The sequence below is a fragment of the Aquarana catesbeiana genome, linkage group LG08 (genome assembly GCF_042186555.1).
Source record: "Aquarana catesbeiana isolate 2022-GZ linkage group LG08, ASM4218655v1, whole genome shotgun sequence".
In the NCBI taxonomy this organism is placed as follows: domain Eukaryota; kingdom Metazoa; phylum Chordata; class Amphibia; order Anura; family Ranidae; genus Aquarana; species Aquarana catesbeiana.
In genome coordinates, this window is record NC_133331.1 from 29,988,026 (window position 1) to 30,009,337 (window position 21,312).

Consider the following 21,312-nt stretch of genomic DNA (forward strand, 5'->3'; position numbering starts at 1 on the left):
AGCACCCCCATGGCATCCCTGCCCTGTGTCATCCAGCATCCTCCATGGCATTCCTGTGCCTGACACTGAACCTCCTTGCCTACTCTGTTAACACATAAGCACACACTTTCCCCAGGCTCACTGTTTGTTTACTCTCTGTACGCCCCGCCCATTCCCTCGTCCCTTCCCTAACGTCATATCCGGGACTTGCTAGTGGGAAGATTTATTACTTCCATAGCCCAGGCTTCTCTTCTCTCATAGATTTGGCCGATTTCGAGCGGCATGAGTGACACGGAGTTCTGTCCTTCAGCACTGGGGACCAAGAAGCAGTGAGTAGACTATAATACAGCACGGACGCCATATTGGTACACCCACCGACACGTTTTACTGCCATGTGAAGCCACTGCTCTTCTTGTGTTGCACACAGCACGGGCGCCATATTGGTACACCCACATACTTGTTCCGTTGCCATGTGAAGCCATTATTAGATGTCACTAAACCAATTCACAAAATAATAGATTAACACTTAAAGCACGTGAATAACCATTTTGGTTCAGTTGCCAGATTATTGTTTTCGTTTATATCCTGTTGGGGCAATTTCCCTTTACTTCCTGCACCCAGATTTAGGCCTCATACACACGGACGTTTTAAAAAACGAGCTAGTACCGACGCCAGGGAAAAAGCGACATTAAAAACGCTATTTTATCTGTGTTTTGCATTGACGTCAATGCGCGTCTAGCTGCGCTAGCTATCAGCTGCGTTTCTCTGCCTCTATATTCAAAATCAGCGTTTCCCTATGGGAGGCCATTGATTTGAATAGAAGTCGCACCTCAAGTCGGATCAAGATGATCCGACTTGTGGTGCGACTTGTGTGCTGAAAATCTTGAAGGGGAACCCCGCCAAAATGTAAAAAAAAATTTGCGAGCGGTCCCCCCCCCCAAGGCGATGCCAGACCCTTCGGTAGGGTTGCCACCTGTCCGGGATTCACCCGGACAGTTCGGGTTTTGAATCATGTGTCCGAGTTTCAGTCCATCTGAAACCCAGACACATTATTCAGACCAGGCTGTGGCTCCCCATGTAACCGATATAATGTGTTGCCACTGCGGGCGGCTGTTCGGGGGTAGGTTTGGCATCACTGAAGGGTGGGGTGATGATGTCAGCAAGAGCAATTTGGCCACACCCACTGGCGCGCTCTGTGCGCTACATTACTACTCTCCTTGGGGCACCCAAATGTGTCTCAGGTCTTTTTTAATCCTTTAATGCTTACTGCAAAAAAAAAAAATGCCCTGTTCTGTTCGGGTTTGGTTTGAAGAAAAGGTGGCAAACGTACCCTTTGGTCTGGTATGGATCTTAAGAGGAACCCCCATGTCAAAAAAAATGTCGTGGGGAGGGTACCCCTCAGGATCTATACCAGACCCTTGTCCGAGCACGCAGCCCGGCAGGTCAGGAAGAGGGGGGACGAGCGAGCGCCCCCCCCCACCTCAAAGCACCTTATCCCCATGTTGATGAGCATGATGGGGCAATGACGTCTCACGGGGCGTGGCCTCCAAATTACATCATCGGGTGGCCCCGCCCCATGCCAATATAAGTCATAGCACACAGCGGACCCATCATTACATCGGGAGATTGCGTCGAGTCAACATCGGAAGAACAGAGGGAAAAGAGCGAGAAGACGGCAGAGAGAGAAGAACCGGAGAGGGGGAGAAGGATCGGCAGAGGAAGAAGACGTCCCTGCCCTCAAGGAGCTTACAATCTAACCCCTCCCCACACAATACAAAACTAATGGGAAAACCTACACAGCCAACACTTTTGCTGTCAGAGCCTTATTTTCTAGAAGCAAAGATACTGGACAATTAAATGGTGGCAGTTCCAATTTTTTTTTATGTCATATGTTTTTAGCACCATGGTTTATCAAACACACATTTTTCAGTAAATTCATAAGCGCAACAAAATTACCCAGTTTTATTTTTGTAAACTATAAAAGATGAGGTTGCACCAAGTAAATAGATACCCAACTTGTCAAGCCATAAAATTGCTTACACCTGTAAAACGGTGACAAACTTTGGTACATATAATTGTCCATAGGTGACGCTTTAACCACTTGCCATCCGGGCCAGTTCTGTCACTTCGCTCCTACATGTAAAAATAATTTTTTTTTCTAGAAAATGACTCAGAACCCCCCAAACCATTTAAATGTTTTTTTTAGCAGAGACCCTAGGGAAAAAAATGGCGGTCGTTGCAACTTTTGTATGTCGCACGGTATTTGCACAGTGATTTTTCAAACACGTTTCATGAATTAAAAAAAAAAAACAGTAAAGTTAGCCCAATTATTTTCTATAGGGTGAAAGATGATGTTACGCCGAGTAAATAGATACCTAACATGTCACGCTTTAAAATTACGCACACTCGTGGAATGGCGCCAAACTTTGGTACTTAAAAATCTCCATAGGCGACACTTTCAATTTTTTTACAGGTTACCTATTTAGAGTTACAGAGGAGGCCTTGGGCTAGAATTGTTGCTTTTGCTCTAATGATCGCGGCGATACTTCACATGTGGGGTTTGAACGCCGTTTACATATGTGGGTGCGACTTACGTATGCGTTCGCTTCTGTGCGCGAGCATGCCGGTAAAGGGGGTGCTTAAAATTTAAATTTTTTTTATTTTTACACTTTCTCTTTAAAAAAAAATTTTAATCACTTTTTTTTCCCGATTACAAGGAATTTTACATTCCTTGTAATCGGGGAAAAAAAGTGATTACAATTTTCAGAACACCCCTAAAATTTTCAAACACCCCTTGTAATAGGAATGGTGAGTGACAGGTCCTCTTTATGGAGAGATGTGGGGTCAGTAAGACACCACATCTCTCCTCCAGGCTGGAAAGGATGAGATAAAAAAAAGTCTCATGGGGATAAACACGGGGCGTTCGGACACGAGGCCACACCGGTCTCAGCTATCCTGCCAGGAAGCTGACAAAGCCGAAAGCCAGACAAATGTAGCGGACGCATTCCCTGCACTGCAGTCACATATAGCCCCCCCCCCCCACATCTGAGATTATGTTCTTATGTGCAGCAAGTATGTGGGGGCCGACATGCAAAAGTAAAGCTACCTGCTTGCTCGCAGTCTTTCTTAGAATGTACACTGAGCTGTGCATGCGCAGCTCAGTATACATTCTGGTACTGTGTGTCTGTGTGCCAGAATTACTGAACTCCTGTGCATGCAAGTGAGTTACATCATTCTGTGCCAGCGAATCAACATGCCCCGAAGAAGCTGGAGAGCAGTTGCCAGCGTGGGACCTCATGGGTGTCGCTAATATAAGTATCTCAGACTTTATATTGTTAAAACCTTATTTTGTATACTGACAATCCCCCCTACAGTATGAGCCCTTGCACACTGGGGCGGTTTGCAGGCGCTATTGCGCTAATAATAGCGCCTGCAAACCGCCCCGAAAGTGCCGCTGCTTTCATTCCAGTGTGAAAGCCCCGAGGGCTTGCACACTGGAGCGATGCGCTGGCAGGACGGTAAAAAAAGTCCTGCCAGCAGCATCTTCGGAGCGGTGAAGGAGCGGTGTGTATACCGCTCCTTTACCGCTCCTGCCCATTGAAATCAATGGGATGGCGCGGCTATACCGCCGGCAAAGCGCCTCTGCAGAGGCGCTTTGCGGTGGTATTTAACCCTTTCTCGGCCGCTAGCGGGGGGTAAAACCGCCCCGCTAGCGGCCGCATACCGACGGTAAAACGCCGCTATTAATAGCGGCGTTTTACCGCTGCCGCCGCCCCCCGCCCCAGTGTGCAAGGGCTCTAAGTGATAGCATTTTGCTCTAACAGTTTCTCTTTACTTTCCTGTCCCCAGGGGGAGGCCCATTCAAATGAATGGTGCTGCAAAAAAAAAAAAAACGCGCAAAAAAAAAAAAACGTGCAAAAAAAAAAAAAAAAACGTGCAAAAAAACGTAACTCGGAGGTGAACTGGGCCTAATGGAGCACAGATGACACTCCATTCACAGGAGCCGAGGAAAGTGACAGATGAAGCTAGAAGTGACATAATAGAGATTGCTTCTGACTTCTTGCTAGCTAGAAGCGATCAGCCAACAGATGTTTGCCGGTCCCCTTCTCCGGTACCCAATAGTACCCACTATACCAGTCCTGGATGGTCCAGGCACATTACCATGCACTGCCACAACACACAAGTTTGAATGGGCACTAAATCTTCAGTTGTCAGTTAAGATCTACTATATTACCAAAAGTATTGGGACACCTACCTTTACACGTCTATGAACTTTAAAGTGATACTAAAGCTTCTTTTTTTTCTTATGTTTGTTATTTAAATTAAAAACAAAAAAAAATCATACTTACCTCCACTGTGCAGCTCGTTTTGCACAGAGTGGCCCCGAACATCATCTTCTGGGGTCCCCCGGCAGCTCTCGCGGCTCCTCCCCGCATTAGATAACCCCCTGGGCGGGCGCACTCCCGAGTCCAGCATTTGGCGTCCATAGAAGCCAAATGTATTACTCGGCCCTGCCCCCCGGTGCCCGCGTTATTGGATTTGATTGTCTCCCGCTGCTGTCAATCTATCCAATCAAAGCCGGGACTCAGTGGAGAGAAGCACAGAGCGTCCCCACCGAAGAAGATGAAGGGGCTCAGGTAAGTAAAACGGGGGGGGGGTTTTCACCTTAACGCATATGATGCATTAAGGTGAAAAACACAAGCCTTTACAACCCCTTTAGGCTATGTTTCCACTAGTGCGACTTTTTATGTGATTTGGGACTGAAAAGTCGCATGACAAGTCGTACCCCCCCATGATTTCCAATGAATACCGTTCATATCTGTGCGACTTCAAAGTAGTCCCTGCACTACTTTGGTCCCACTTTGATGCGACTTGAGGTCCATAGACCTCAAGAATACACAGGCATTTCTTCAAGTCGCGGTAAAAAATCGTAGTAAAAAATCGCGGCAAAATCGTGCAACTTTGGGGACGCAATAGTGGAAATATAGCCTTAATGGCATCCCAGTCTTAGACCACATACACACTATTAGATTTTCTGCAGAGAGAAATTCAATTTGTATGCAATCAGGCAGGCCCTTGCACTACATGGTCTTGGTAAATCTGAAGACAAAAATCTGCAGAAAATCTAATAGTGTCTAAGTCCGTAGGGTTCAATATTGAGTTGGCCCACTCTTTGCAGCTATAACAGCTTCAACTCTTCTGAGAAGGCCGTCCACAAGGTTTAGGAGTGTGTCTATGGGAATGTTTGACCATTCTTCCAGAAGAGCATTTGTGAGGTCAGTCACTGATATTGGACGAGAAGGCCTGGCTCGCAGTCTCCTCTCTAATTCATCCCAAAGGTGTTCTATCGGGTTGAGGTCAGGACTCTGTGCAGGCCAGTCAAGTTGCTCCACCCCAAACTCACTCATCTATGTCTTTATGAACCTTGCTTTGTGCACTGGTGTGCAGTCATGTTGGAAAAGAAAGGGGCCATCCCCAAACTGTTCCCACAAAGTTGGGAGCGTGAAATTGTCCAAATTGTCTTGGTATGCTGACGCCTTAAGAGTTCCCTTCACTGGAACTAAGGGGCCAAGCCCAACCCCTGAAAATCAACCCCCACACCATAATCCCCCCTCCACCAAATGATTTGGACCAGTGCACAAAGCAAGGTCCATAAAGACATAGATGAGGGAGTTTAGGGTGGAGGAACTTGACTGACCTGCACAGTGTCCTGAGCTCAACCCGAAAGGAAACTTTTGGGAGACTGCGAGCCAGGTCTTCTCATCCAACAGCAGCGCCTGACTTTACAAATGCTGGAAGAATGGTCAAACATTCCCATAGACACACTCCTAAACCTTGTGGATGGCCTTCCCAGAAGAGTTGAAGCTGTTATAACTGTAAAGGGTGGGCCAACTCAATATTGAACCCTACGGACTAAGACTGGGATCCCATTCAAATTCATGTGCGTGTAAAGGCAGGTGTCCCAATACTTTTGGTAATATAGTGTATGTTCTATACAGTTATCCTATGTCAACTTAATGGGTCGTTTTCTGTCTTTCTTTCCCCCCATAGCTGGGATGATGTCTACAGTCGTGAACTGAAAGGTTTCCAGGAGTATGGTGATGAAGGAGAGATCTGGTGAGTGACAGAAGACTAGCCCTGTGCAATGTCATTTACAGTAAGTAAAGTTGTATTACATTGATTTTTTTTTTTTTGGTGTAACTGGTGATGTAGTGTTCACGCCCATGGAGAGTATGGAAGGATTAGATCCCCTGGGAGGTTTTTACAGCTATCTGGACTGTCTCTCTAATGTAGCATGGGATAGCAGTAAAATCCTAACAGGTTCTAATCCTTCTCCGTTTATTTAAATAAAAAAAATAAAAAGTCTGGGCTAGATTTACATTTTACGTGATTGTGTGGGATCAGCAAACTTTAGGTCTCTTGCACACGGAGCATGTAACCCCTCCCCCCCCCTCAGTCCAATCCTAGCACAGGTGCAGCATCCAGCCCTGTTGCCTGCAGCCTGTTAAGGTCTATGGCACGCAGAATGCTGTTTCGAGTGGTACTTGCATTTAGACCCCTTTCACACCGAGGGCGTTTTGCAGGCGCTATAGCGTTAAAAATAGCGCCTACAATCCGCCCTCAAACAGCTGCAGCATTTTCTGCAGTGTGAAAGCCCGAGGGCTTTCACACCGGAGCGCTGCGCTGGCAGGACAGGAAAAAAAGTCCTGCCAGCAGCTTCTTTGGAGCGGTGAAGGAGCGGTGTGTTTACCGCTCCTCCACCGCTGCTCCCCATTGAAATCAATGGGGCAGCGCTGGGATACCGCCGGCAAAACGCTGCTATTGCGTCGCATTGCGGGCGGTTTTAACCTATTCTCGGCCGCTAGCGGGGGGTAAAAGCGCCCCGCTAGCGGGCGAAATGCGCCGCTAATCCGACGGTAAAACGCCGCTAAAAATAGCGGCGTTTTACCGCTGATGCTGCGGACGGCCCGGTGTAAAAGGGCTCTTAGGGCCTTATGCATTGAAGGACGAATGCCCGGAACGCAGGTATTCTGCACACGAAAATGTTGGGATTGGATGCACAGGGATTAGAAGCATTGGGGTTGATTTACTAAGGCTGGCCATACACTATACGAAAAATCGGCCGAACCCATTTTCGAAAAACGAACATTCGGCCGTGAGTGGATAGTGCCATCATGTAATGACTGATAAATCGTTCAGTGGACATAAATAAATGCATTTTTTGTTCGTTTTTTTTACATATACCTAGTGCAGTCAGTTCGGACGGGAAACACATTAGCCTTTCAATTTATCGTTCGTTCGGCAGAAAATTTCCAAACTTGTCCTTCTTCGTTTTTTTTTCGGCTCAAAATCGTCCCAACGATTATCGATTTTGTGCCCATTAACTGGCCGAAAAACGAACGAACTGTCTAAATGACCGAATTTCGGCTGATTTTTCGTATAGTGTATGGCCAGCATTAGACTGGAGAGTGCAACTGTGCAGAGAAACCAATCAGCTTCCAGGTTTTATTGTCAAAGCGTAATTGAACAAGCTGAAGTTAGAAGCTGATTGGCTACCGTGCACAGCTGCACCAGATTTTGCACTCTCCAGTTTTAGTAAATCAAAACCCCTCTGTGTGTAAGGGGCCTTTGCTCCTTATGCCCCTTTCACATGGACGTGTCCGTGTATGGGCTCCGCTTTGCTCAGCAGGGATCGCTCTCTCGATCCCCGCTGAGCAGGCAGATGACAGGTCGGTCTCTGCACACTGTGCAGGGACCGACCTGTCAGAGCGCGGCTCTCCTCTATGGGGGATCGGATGAAGACGGACCATAGAGTCCGTTTTCATCTGATCTGATCCGATCCGCCAGATGGATGGAAAAATAGGGTTTCCATCCGTTAAACTTTAGTGGATCGGAGCGGGTCGGATGTCAGTGGACATGTCACCGTGCTGACATCCGTCGCTCCATAGACCTGTATGGAGCGTCCGTTCAGGTCCACCTAAACGTTCCGCCCGTGTGAAAGGGGCCTTACAATGTGGAATAGTCACATGGGTTGTATTTGAAACATTTGTGTCTCCTTTGAAACAGGTTTGGTGAAGGTAGCATGACTCGAGTGGTTCGATGGATAAATGCCCAGAAAATACCACATAGCTCATCAATACTGGATATTGGCACTGGGAATGGCATGTTATTGGTGGAACTGGTAAGACAAATCTTGCTGACAGTGATTTTTTTTTTTTTATTAAAGAGACATTAGGGGAGATTTACTAAAACTCGAGAGTGCAACATCTGGTGCAGGTCTGCAAATCAATCAGCTTCCAGGTTTAATTTTTAAAGCTTAATTGAACAAGCTGAACGTGATTGGCTACCATGCAACAGATGCACCAGATTCTGAGTGCTCCAGTTGTAGTAAATACCCTCCATGGCCACCGAAGTGAAGCTGGGCTCCATTCACAAAAGCAGATTGCATGTGGTATTTAGGTGTTTTCCAAAATATCGCATGCGATCCTGAAAATGGTAATTCACTATTTGCTTTATGCTGCATTTACCGCATAAAGCAAAAACGTTCAGTAAAAAACGTATAAAAACAGGAGTTAAAGTCAATTCCCAAAAGGAAGAAAAATAAATAAATGCATGCAGTAAATAAGTAATGGTCCCGGCATGTGATATTTAAGGAACCCCAACCACCGGCATCCTTAAAGCGGAGTTCCACCCACTTTTACAAGGTGGTCTTAAAATGAAGACCACCTCTCGATTTTGGATATCAATATAAATATATATATAATTTTTTTTTCTTTCATACCTTTTTTGAAGTACTAAGTGTACTTCCGTCCTAGCTCAGCCGCAGTATATAGAGGGGGTTTCGGGACTTTGATTGAGGTATTAAGATGGGACTCAACAAGTAAGACAAGGAAAAAACAAGGTGTTTATTGTCTAAAACGCGCAACATGACATGCAGCAGTGAATACATTGAGTATAGTAAAAATATGAACAGCATATTACAGACCATCAGCATATAATTGTCAAATCGTACACAAAGTAGTTGAAAGAATACTCCTCCAAAATACATCCTGAGAACACAGGGTAGTGGCCTATGAGTATAAAACATATGCATCGTTGTAAGCCTGACGCGTTTCATAGCACTGAAGCCACTTTTCAGGGGCGAATGCGTAATAATATAAAATTTGTAGAAAGATATAGTATCTCTATATATAGAGATCTATAGTGTATAGATATATATCTATATATATCTTTAGACATATATCTATATATATATATATATATATATATATATATATATATAGCTTAGCCACGGCGTGGGACATTATGTCCTCTTCTGCGGCGAGCCCTCCTCCTTTACCCCCGCTGCCTTCTGGGACCTGTGTGTGTCCCAGAAGATGAGCTGGCCATTTACAAAGCCCTACACGACTCGCGCATGCTCAGTAGGAAACCGGCTGTGAAGCCTGAAGGCTCCACTGCTGGTTTCCCTTAGTTGGAATGGCAGCGCCTGCACCCGAGCCAGTGGACGAATTGGCCTCGTGGGGCCGACATCGCGGGTTCCCTGGACAGGTCAGTGTCCTTATTTAAAGTCAGCAGCTACAGTACTTGTAGCTGCTGACTTAAAAAAAAACTTTTTTGCGGCTGGAACGCTTTAAAAAGAGAAGTATGAGAATTTTTTAAATTTTAGAATCATACTTACCTAGGTCCGAGGCAGGGGAACTGAGCAATCAAACGCCACTGATTGGTTTTCAGAGCTCCCTGAGCAGAGATCTGGTGACTGTCATTCACCGCTGTCTGCTTTGCCCCTTTAGTGCTCACTGGAGCGCTGGGCTTTGGAGGGGGTGGAAGCAGCTGTCTCAGGCACTCAGCAGCTCGCTGAGAGGCTGCCAGAGGTGCTGTTCCAGGCATGTGGGCGAACCCTGACTATATGGTCGTGATCTTTCCCTAGCCTGTGACATCAGCTTCAGCCCGCTGTCTGCTAAGAAAGTGTCACAGGAGTGCAGAACGAACTGCACTACTGTAATCCACAGAAGAAGTACAGCCGAACGAGTTAAGCCTTTGCAGAGACACTAACTTTGGCCCTGCATGGCAAGGGTGACAGGGGGTGGATTTAGTAAAGACAAATAGGTTGTGAGGTTGTGCACTTTACAAGTGCAGTTCACTCATTTTCCCCAGAGCTTAGTAAATTCGGTAAAGATCTGCTGAATTCCATCATCCTGTTTTTTTTTTTCCTTGCACATGATTGGGTATTCTTTACAAAGTGGAGCTTTACCACATTTACTAAACTTTGGGGAAAATGAGTGCAACCCGCACTTGAAAAGTGCACAGTCTATTTGCTAGAAGATCCACCCAGTGTGTCTTTAATGTCGCGTACACACGACTGGACTACTTGGTCAATGGCATACTTGGTCCGGCGTACTGGAGGCCGTCGGACAATTCAATCGTGTGTGGGCTCCAGCGGACTTTTTTTCCCCAAAAGTTCGACGGACCTAGAAATGAAACATGTTTCAAATCTTTCCAACAGACTCGAGTCCGGTAGAAAAGTCCGCTCGTCTGTATGCTAGTCCGACGGACAAATACCGACGCTAGGACAGCTATTGGCTACTGGCTATGAACTTCCTTGTTTTAGTCCGGTCGTATGTCATCACGTACGAATCCATCGAACTTTGGTTGATCGTGTGTAGGCAAGTCCGTTCATGCGGAAAGTCCATCGAAAAGTCCGCCGGACAAAGTCTGCCGTAAAGTCCGCTCGTGTGTATGCGGCATAACCTTTTTCCAGCGGCCGCACACATATATGCGGCCTCTCAATGGGTGGGCTTTAGGCTCAATTCACACAAATGCGTTTTTTTATGCTTTTTGCATTTTGCAGAAATGCAGGGAATTTTTTTAACATGGGTTCCTATGGAACACGTTCACATCGATGCATACCAGACCCTTATTGGAGCATGCAGCCAGTAGGTCAGGAAAGGGAGGGGACGAGCGCCCCCTCCTAATCCAAACCAGGCTGCATTCCCTCAACATGGGGGGGGGGGGGGTGCGGGCCTCTTCCCAACAACCCTGGCCGGTAGTTGTCAGGGTCTGCGGGCGGGGGGCTTATTGGAATCTGGAAGTCCCTTTTTAACAAGGGGACCCCCAGATTCCGCCCCCCCCCCCCCCCCATGTGAATGGGTATCAGGTACATACCCCTACCCATTAACCAAAAAAGCAGTGAAATGTACAAAAAAAAAAAACAAGAGCTAGTTTTTTTACAAGTCCTCTATTTAAAAAATAGCTCCGAGCCGTCTTCTCCCTCGCCACCGGTTACCCACTAAAGGCCGCTCTTGTCCTGAGGCTGTCTTCCTCTGTTGTGATGTCCCCCGCTGTCTGACATCTCTTATATAGCCATCTGATGACGTCGCTCGGAGAGCCCGTCCCTTGTGGCGAGGAAGAAGACAGCACAGGAGAAGACAGCTAGGAACTATTTTTTTAATTAAGGACTTGTCAAAAACCGGCTCTTGTTTTTTTTCCATTTCTTTTTTTTACATTTCACTGCTTTTTTGATGAATGGGTAAGCCCAGAAGAGGAGGATCGGGCCCACTCTGTGCAAAACCCTTGCACAGAGGAGGTAAGTATAACATGTTTGTTATTTTAAAAAAAAAAACCCTTTACAATCACTTTGAACGATTCCTGACCAGCTCACACAGATATACTGCGGCAGAAGGGCACATACAGGCAGAATTACATACCTGCCTGAGGCGGGTTGCGGGCGCGTGCTCGCTGGGAGCTCCGTGAGTAGGAACGCGGGTTCCGCAGACTCGATGTCCGCGGGGATACCTGCGATCGTCTCACTGAGAGGAAGAACGGGGAAATGCTGATGTACACAAACATCTCCCCATTCTGCCTAGTGACAGTGTCACTGATCACAGCTCCCTGTAATCGGGAGCGGTGATCAGTGATGTGTCACACACAGCTCCTCCCCCCACAGTTAGAATCACTCCCTACGACACACTTAACCCCTACAGCACCTACTAGTGGTTAACCCCTTGACTGCCAGTCACATTTACAAAGTAATCAATGCATTTTTAATTGCACTGATCGCTGTATAAATGTGAATGGTCCCAAAATCACAGCAAGCGTGTCCGATCTGTCCGCCATAATGTCGCAGTCATGATAAAAATTACTGATCGCCGCCATTACTAATGAAAAAAAAAAATAATAAAAATGCCATAAAACTATCCCCTATTTTGTAAACGCTATACTTTTTAACTTTTGCGCAAACCAATCAATAAACGCTTATTGCAATTTTTTTTTTTTTTACCAAAAATATGTAGAAGAATACGTATCGGCCTAAACTGAGGAAAAAAAAAGTTTTTTTATATATTTTTTGGGTATATTTATTATAGCAAAAAATTTAAAAAAATTCGTTTTTTTTCAAAATTGTCGCTATTTTTTTTTGTTTATAGCACAAAAAATAAAAACTGCAGAGGTGATCAAATACCACCAAAAGAAAGCTCTATTTGTGGAAAAAAAAAAAAAGGACGTCAATTTTGTTCGGGAGCCACGTCGCACGACCGCGCAATTGTCAGTTAAAGAGACGCAGTTCCGAATCGGAAAAAGTGCTCTGGTCTTTGGCCAGCCAAATGGTCCGGGGCTTAAGTGGTTAAGGACGTGGCGGCCGGCTTCCCGACCCGCTCCTTAGCAACCAGCTATATACAGTGAAAGTAAAAAGTAAAAAAAAAAAAAAAAAAACACACAAAACGCTTATCGCAGAAAAAACGCGGTTACAAAAACGCAGAAGGCACAACAAAAAAGCACTGCAGAAACGCTCAAAAACAACATGCATAGATGTGAATTGAGCCTTAATGTTGAGCAGCCGCATATATGCATTTCTATGTAAACAGTTTACTGTGATGAGGTACAGTGTTTACCTCATTCAATAAGCTAATCGGAACAGAACAACCATTAAGGTTTTGGCAATGCGGTGCAAAAGGAGCTAAAGCCTTCTGGTTTAAGAAGACAATGCTGTAAACTAAAGAGAAAGTTCCCTTGCACAATGAACAGCTTATTTTCTTTTAGTAAATCAACCTACCAGACTTCCTACATTTATGGTTCCTGCTGGGAACTGAGAATTCAGCATTCCTTGCCAAGAGTGGTAATCACTTGTAGTGTCAGGGCTTTGCACTATGGAGTAAATCGATGTTCCTCACTCTTGTGTTTTAATGACAGGCAAAGGCTGGATACAGCAATCTTATGGGTGTGGACTACTGTGCTGATGCAATAGCGCTTGCTAGAAGTATATGTGAAAAAGAAGAGGTTTCCCAGAGTGTGAAACTCCAGGTGAGAGATATACAATTTTGTTGCATATTTTGAATATATTTGCCAATCATTTCCATTCTTGTTTTGCAGCTGCTGAACATTCATTTTACCAGTTGCCGTCAAGCAGACATGAAATGTTTTCATATAGTCTCTCCCCCCTCCCGCACACTTCTCCCACCAGCCTTGTTTTATTAAAAGTAATACCAAAATGTACCTTTATAGAATCAGAATAAGTGCAGTGCTAAATACAAAATATCCCCTGAGGGATATACAGTAAAACCTTGGATTGCGAGCATAATTCATTCCGGAAACATGCTTGTAATCCAAAGCACTTGTATGTCAAAGCGACTTTCCCCATAAGAAATAATGGAAACTCAGATGATTCGTTCCACAACCATTTATTCATAAGTCCTTCAGTTTATAGCCCTTATAAAGATTATAGCAATGTGATAGGTTGTGTAACCATAAAATGTCCATCCACAAATGGAAGCCTCCACAAGGGGATTAGAAGCAAAATCCAGCAGGAGCTCCAGAGTATAAAAGAGAAGAGAGGCGCCTCTAAGTGTAGTAATATGATTACATTTAATGAAGGTACAACATTTAGCAACTCACATGGTTGATGATTAAAAGAGGCACATCTAACTATGGAGGCACCCGGGGTAAAGCTGTCCACATAGACCATCCTCCGCACCGCCGGATCTCACCGCTGTCAGTCTGCAATCGTGACCGGGAAGACTACCCTGCAGTAGAGCGATCTGAAAGTGAGGCTTGAAGTGCTCATGGAGCGCAACGTGGAAGAGACGACGTAGATGGTGGTGCGGAGGACGGTCTATGTGGACATCTTTACCCCAGATGCCTGCATACTTAGATGTGCCTCTTTTAATCATCAACCATGTGACTTGCTAAATGTTGTACCTTCATTAAATGTAACCATATTGCTACACTTAGGCCCCTTTCACACTGGGGCGGGGGCGGCGTCGGTGGTAAAGCGCGGCTATTTTTAGCGGCGCTTTACCGTCGTATTTGTGGGGATATTCGGCCGCTAGCGGGGCGTTTTTAACCCCCCGGTAATGGCCGAGAAAGGGTTAAAACCACTGCAAATTGCCGCGCTGGCCCATTGATTTCAATGGGTAGGAGTTGTGAAGGAGCGGTGTATACTGCTAGCAGGACTATTTTTTAGCGTCCTGCCAGCGCACCGCTCCAGTGTGAACGCCCTTGGGGCTTTCACATTGGAGACACAGCAGCGGCTCTTTCTGGGTGCTTTGCAGGAGCCTCTTACATGCCACATTTGGCATGTCATTTTTTTGGGGGGGAGTGGGTGACTACTTTAGAGAGGGACTTCCTGTCCCGCTTCCTCTTTCCGCCCACGGGCCGCCTAGGCGACTCCTCCTCTACCCTAGGCGGTCCCTCCCTCTCGGCAATCTTCTGGGACACGTGACAGGTCCCAGAAGATTGCCTGTCCACTGGGAGAGCGCAGCGCGACTTGCGCATGCGCAGTGTGTGCCCGGCCATGAAGCCACAAGCTGTCACGACCGGGTGCCCACAGTTCCAATGGATGCGCCGAGGAGAGGGAGAGGAGCGGGGCTCCCTGCGGCCGCATCGCTGGACCGTGGAACAGGTAAGTGTCTGTTTATTAAAAGTCAGCAGCTAAACTTTTTGTAGCTGCTGACTTTTAATTAAAAAAAAAAAAAAAAGCCTGGAACGCTTTAACCACTTGTCTACCGGGCACTTTCACCTCCTTCCTGTCCAGGCCAATTTTCAACTTTCAGCGCTGTCACATTTTGAATGACGATTGTGCGGTCCTAAAACACTGTACCCAAACAAAATTTGTATCTTTTTTTTTTTTTTTCCTTTAGACATGTAGAGCTTTCTTTTGGTGGTATTTATTCACCACTAAGTTTTTTTATTTTTTGCTAAACAAACGAAAAAAAACCTGAAAATTTTGAAAAAAATACGTTTTCCTTAGTTTCTGTTATAAAATTAGGAAATAGGGAATTTTTCTCCTTCACTGATGTGTGCTAATGAGGCTACACTGATGGGCACTGAAGAAGTGGCACTGATAGGCACTGATGAGGAGGCACTAATATGCAGCACTAATTGGGGCACGAATAGACGGCACTGATACCTGTAGGGGTAACTGATGGGCACTGATTGGTAGCACTGATGGGCACTGACAAAGAGGCACTGATGGGCACTGACAAGCATCACTGATGGGCACTGCTAGGCGGCACTGATGAAGTCGCACTGATGGGCACTGACAAGCATCACTGATGGGCACTGCTAGGCGGCACTGATTATCAGGGCACTGATTGTCAGTACAGATGTCCCCGCTGAGGAATGCCGCTTACCGGCTCTCCTCTCCTCACGGGCTGTCAACATGAGAAGAGGAATGCCGATAACCAACATTTCCTGTTTACTCTGTGATCAGCTGTAATTGGACACAGCTGATCACATGGTAAATAGCCTACATCATAGGCTCTTTACCGTGATCAGTAATGCGCCGTGTCCAAGGGACACAACGCACCACCAATCGCCGCGGGCAGGCATGTGCGGCAAGAATGGGAGGATGTCACATGATGTCCTCCCAGAACAAGAGTGCTCCTGACCACCCGTCATTTCACTATACAGTGGATGGAAACTGTTAAAGTCTATATTTGTAGAGGGAATGTTGGTGTACTACCTGTTATAAGACTCTGTACAACAACTCGCTTTCCCTACACCTCTCTGGTTTCCATTAGAGAGGGCAGTCCACCAATTAGGAGTGAACAGAGAAAAATGGTATGGCCGATAAGATGGCCTATTTAGGCCTGGTTCACACCTATACATTTTTTTAGTGCATTTTCAGTTTTGCAGAAACGCACTACAGTCCATATAACATGGTTTCCTATGGATGTAGTTCACATCTGTGCATTTTATAGAAAGGGCTAGGGACTTTTTTCTGGTTTTTGGTTCCATAGACTTCAATGGATCAAAAACATGTATTGAAAACCGCAAAATACACCTGGAATATGCAGTTTGCATTAGGTGTGAATCATGCCTCAGCCCAGGTTCACACTACTGTGATCACAGACATCGCATGTGATTCGCACCCGCACCTTAGATTCACACAGAAAAAAGTGTAGGGACTTGTTTTTCCCCGCACTAGAATCGGATCTCATTGGGTGTTCTCGCCTATGCGATCCGATTCCTGTGCGAGTTCACAGTTTGCAATGCGATCTGTGACCCGATCTGGGGGTGTCATTAACATTGTAATGACCCCCGCAGCGGTTCGCAGAAGGCCGTGTGAACTGCCTGCGGGAGAGATGCGATGCTGGAATCGTGCTGGATCCCTCATCACATCAGTGTGAACCTAGGCTTAATGAGATTCTTTGATGCTGCTGTACTGAGAGGCTTTTTCTGAGTTCTCATCAGATCCATACCTTGAGAGAATGAGCGGTAAAGAAGATCCTCATTAGGTGTGCCAGTCACCAAAGTTGTGGTTATACTCCAGGCCATGACTGCATTATGAATAATATATCGGTTGTTGATGAGTTCCTAATTTTAGAATATAAGTGCATCATAATTTTTATGGATGAAAAGTCATTAAAAAAATGCACTACTTCCTACATTGCCTGTTTGGCTTTGTAAAGTTAGCAAAATGTGGAAAAGCATTTGAATTACGTTCTGATATACAGGATTTGTCTCTTTCCCCTTCTGCTGCTGTGACATTGAGAGAGTGCCAAACTCATAAGGCTGGCCATACAATATACAACTTTAGATGTACCAAAACCATATAATAAGAGGTTAAACCTAAATTCTTTCAGCATTGTATACTTGCAGTTTATTTATATGCGATCAGGAAGACCCTTGCGCTACAATACATAGCTGAAGGTAAATCTGAGGTCGGGTTCACATATGTGTGGCCGCGGTTCCCAGCATGGGGTCCGGTGCGTTCCTGTTCACCTGTTCAGGTGTGAATCGGGTCCAAATTTTTGCCTGAATTTGCACCGGACCCAAAGACGCACAGGACCTTTTTGGAACGTGGACCGCGGCCGCTCCGGACCTGTATGAACCGGCTCCATTGAGAACTGGTCACACACGCATGTCATGCAAATTGGATGTGGATTTCGCACATATGTGAACCCGGCTTAAGACCCAGCTCTGGTTTCTCTGCGAAGAGAAAAAGGAGCTGTTCAGCGGTTCCTCTCCATTGTAGCTGCGGATCCGCTGACCTGGGAAAGGGGGGAGGTGTAATGAGGAAGGGGAGAGGATTCGTGTTCAGAACAGAACGCATTTGCGAATCAGATGCTTTCCCATAGAAGATTATGTGCCTGCAATTCGCACCGCAATGCCTAGAAAACACAAATTTTTTTTGGACATTGCGGAGTGCAAATGCAACGCACATATGTGAACCAGATTCATTCAAACTAATAGATTTTAAAATGTTCTGCGAATTGGATGCGGTGTAAGTCGCATCCAATTCGCATAGGTGTGAACCGTGCGTTAAGGAACTTAAATAAGAAAATTGTATAATGTATGGCCAGCTTTAGACAGCCCATTGGTGACAGAGCTCCTTTCCTTGTGTGATAATGAAGTCCCATCATATGTTGCCATGATGCACCTGGAAAGCAGACAATTGTATAACCTACCTTTTCAGTAACTTTCCTTTCCTTACCTACCCCTCGCCCCCAGTCCCCATTGTACTTGCCCCCATGGGTGATGAGCTGTCAGTGCCCACACAGCTGCATAGCTCCCAACTGTCCCTGATTTCGAGGGACTGTCCCTGATTTGGAGCAATGTCCCTCTGTCCCTCATTCCTCCTCATTTGTCCCTCATTTTGGTCTGATCTATATAGATGTATATAAAATGCACTTTTTATCTATCAAAAAGTGTTTTCCAGCGCTAAACCTTTCATCTGATTTCTCAATTGCTGCATTTGTAAATTCCATAAGCCAATATAAAGGGATAGTAGTGGTAAAAAAAAAGCACTTGTGGGTTTGACCAATCTTGTTTTTTGTACAATTCTCCTTTTAAGGGGGCGTGGCAAGGGGTGTGTCCTATGCCTGCATACTTTTGCTGATAGGTGTCCCTCATTCTCATCTCAAAATGTTGGGAGGTATGCAGCTGGTGTAGTGGTACAGGGATCTGAAATCCCTGCTCTTATCCCCTTTCTTTCTGCGGGGCTTCCAGGACAGATCAGAGTGATTCTCTGTGCTGGTGCTGACCAGTCTGTATCGCTCTGATCCATACCAGAGGGGCTACAGAAAGAATGGGGGAGAAGAGCAGGAATTGCAGATCCTTGGGCTGCTACATTGGCTGCATGGTCACTGACAGCTCATTACCCATGGAGGTAAGTACAGCGGGGACCGGGGGGGGGGGTGGGGAGTGGGTAGGGTGTTGGTTCACCTTTTCATTTTTTCTGAAAAGCTGAGCTTACATTTAGGAACCAATCATAATAAGCCAAAGTTAAAACTGACATTTCTGAGCACTGTGCTAACAATAATACAGTTTCATTTTCTATCAATGTGCTGTTCTGTGTTGTTTTAGGTTACAGATTTTCTGGGCTCCTTCAGTCCTTCAGAACAGTTTGACATCTGTCTGGATAAAGGCACCTTTGATGCAGTGAGTCTGGATCCCAGCAATGCGCAAGAAAAACGTAGTCAGTATGTAAATGTGCTCTGTACAATTTTAAAACCCAAAGGCCTTTTTCTCATCACATCCTGCAACTGGACCAAAGAGGAACTGCTCAAACAGTTTGACAAAGGTAAATAATCACAAGAGAACTAGAAGAACATGTACAGTATATGTAGAACACATGCAACTGGTTTTCATGGGTGGAGTACACAAAGTGCACATGCTGTATGTGTACAGAACAGAATGGCTGCTGTGTGTTACAATAAACGTAATTGTAACTGACATTTATACATGGTTCAATTCAATTTAATGGCAGTCAAATAAAATTGCTACCTCGCCTAACATGGATAAAACAAAAGTTCACTTTAAGCCTTATATTCCTGTTTAGCTGGCAGGGTGTAACCCAGCATGGCCTTCTGCTTCCATAACCCATATTCTTTAGAGTTCAGTTTTCTGTGTAGGTGTTGACTTCCTATTGGCCTGAACAAGTCTGCTCCTACTTTACTGAACTGTCAATAAGAAGGCAATTTCACTAACGGAACTTAATCCACTGGATTTGCGGTTTCTAACACCATTTCTGTAAAGTCAGGTCGTGTCAAGAGATTCTGATATGTTTCAACCCATCAATGTATCAGCATGTCAGATCCTTGTGTATTTTAGACTTATCAGAAACCATGAAATCAGCCCGAGACAGAAGTACAGTTAGATCACACTTGTTTAATAATAAAAGTAAAAAGAACAAACGTAGTCAAAACATAGCCAAAGTTCAGTAACCGGAACAGATAGTCAGCCAAGCCAGAAGTCAGGGATCAGTGTAGTGGAACAGCAAACAGGATCTGGAGCCAGAAGGGATGTCAGCAAAGCAAGTCTTGAACAGGATCACAGGAGATCGTTTCTGTGATGTTGACCAAGACAAAGGCAGAGATCCTCTGGACTGTACGGCTTAAGTAGGCAGGACTGACGAGCAGGATATCATCAACAGCTGAGTAACTGTGGAGAGATGGGAGCTGGCAATTAGCCGACAGCTGAGCGGCCAGCTCAGAGAAGGAAGGGCTGAGCCCAGCCCTGGCAAGACTATAATCAGGTTATAAATCCTTGCACAATTGTGTGCACAATCTTTTTACAAGCCATGCCACCCCTTGCTCTACTCTGTATTCTCAGCCCATACAGTCCACTTACCCTCAGGTTGTGATCACCTAGAAGCTGGTCATTTAGCATTTTGGGGACTTTCACAATCTCCCTTTCTTGTAATATTTCAGTCCCTAGAAGTCTGTGGATTAGATGTTCTCACAGTCCTTTATAGCAGGTGTCCGGTTAGGTATAAAACAAATTGAAGTTAGTGCATCACAAGATGGCGTTGTGGATACAAACAAGTATAAGTGTGCCAGCGTCCTAACTAGATTGCAGAATTTATTCGAGAGAAGGAGACATGGACTTTAGAGGCACACCCATAGCATTGACGTAAAAAAATTGAAATAGTTGGTTGTGTTAGGTGGTGTGAGCATTTTTTAGACCAAACACCATGTTTTGTTTTTAACATGTCATGCCAACAATGTTATTTTTAATCATAAAAATGTATATTTTTTACTTCAATGCTATGGGTGTGCCTCTAAAGTCCATGTCTCCTCTCAAATATATTCTGCAATCTAGATATAAAACAATATGGGGGACTTCTTTGTGTGGTATGTATATTTCTGAAGCACTAAGGAAAATACTTCAGGGGCACTTTCTATGTACCTACAAAGGTAAAACAATTAAATTACGTAGATACACCAGGGGAAAAAAATAGAAGCAGGCTTTAATTATACATTTTAAAGCTCATGTTTTTATTCTTTTTATTTTTTTTTTCTCTTGCAGCGTTTGAAATGAAAGATGAACTTCCCACACCTACCTTCAGTTTTGGAGGACAGACAGGTCACAGCGTCACGGCTCTGGTATTCCAGAGGAGGGACAACTCTTAAATGGAACAAGATATCTCTTTATGAGACAATGATCAGCCACTGAGTGGCAGACTGAACCTGCAGTTATTTGCTCCGCAGAATGTGAACAAGGATCTCTTACACAGATATCTCCAATGATTGTAGATTTTCAGTAAAGAAACTTGTCATACAACTGGTTTTATGTCTTATTCTGTATTTCAATTCTGATTATAAGATATCAGATAGGGTTGTCCCAATACCACTTTTTTAAGACCGAGTACAAGTACCGATTACCCTTTACTTTTTTTTGTCATGTGACAGTGGCACTTATATGAAGCACTGATGATGATGAGGCCTGGACTGTGTCAGTAGTTTTTTTTTTTTTTTTTTTTTTTTACAATTAATTTTTTCTATTATTTTTTTATTATTTAAATATATTTATTTTTTACAATGCTTTCTTTTTTTGGGGGGGTGAGTGGACAGTCGGTGTCAGTGTTTTTTTTTTTTTTATTTTATTTTTTATTAT

General features: G+C 44.9%; 1 protein-coding gene and 1 long non-coding RNA gene across 3 annotated transcripts in view; one reads left to right on the plus strand and one right to left on the minus strand.

The window, feature by feature from the left end:
- The window catches only part of LOC141105670 (uncharacterized), a 40,901-nt gene extending 27,745 nt beyond the window's left edge, over positions 1-13,156 (minus strand). Inside the window, exon 1 of the long non-coding RNA XR_012235626.1 lies at positions 13,028-13,156. This is a non-coding gene — a long non-coding RNA (uncharacterized lncRNA). The remainder of the gene's footprint in view (positions 1-13,027) is intronic.
- On the plus strand, positions 144-20,979 carry EEF1AKMT2 (EEF1A lysine methyltransferase 2). 2 transcript variants are annotated; one of them, XM_073595655.1, is made up of 6 exons: positions 144-308; positions 6,031-6,096; positions 8,047-8,161; positions 13,165-13,275; positions 18,781-18,997; positions 20,725-20,979. In XM_073595655.1, exons 1-6 carry the CDS (start codon positions 262-264, stop codon positions 20,826-20,828), a joined length of 660 nt encoding a protein of 219 aa, XP_073451756.1. In that variant the 5' UTR covers positions 144-261; the 3' UTR covers positions 20,829-20,979. The 2 variants fall into 2 exon arrangements, with proteins under 2 accessions (XP_073451756.1, XP_073451757.1); XM_073595656.1 differs by having other exon boundaries at positions 291-308; positions 6,031-6,136.
- The last annotated feature ends 333 nt before the right edge of the window (positions 20,980-21,312 follow it).

What these genes read in the sequence shown, in the direction of transcription:
- EEF1AKMT2 (XM_073595655.1), top strand. Translation starts at nt 262, where the DNA reads ATGAGTGACACGGAGTTCTGTCCTTCAGCACTGGGGACCAAGAAGCA. An exon ending in CCCAGAGTGTGAAACTCCAG is followed by an intron (nt 13,276 to 18,780) that starts GTGAGAGATATA and finishes GTGTTGTTTTAG; the next exon opens with GTTACAGATTTTCTGGGCTC. An exon ending in GCTCAAACAGTTTGACAAAG is followed by an intron (nt 18,998 to 20,724) that starts GTAAATAATCAC and finishes TTTCTCTTGCAG; the next exon opens with CGTTTGAAATGAAAGATGAA.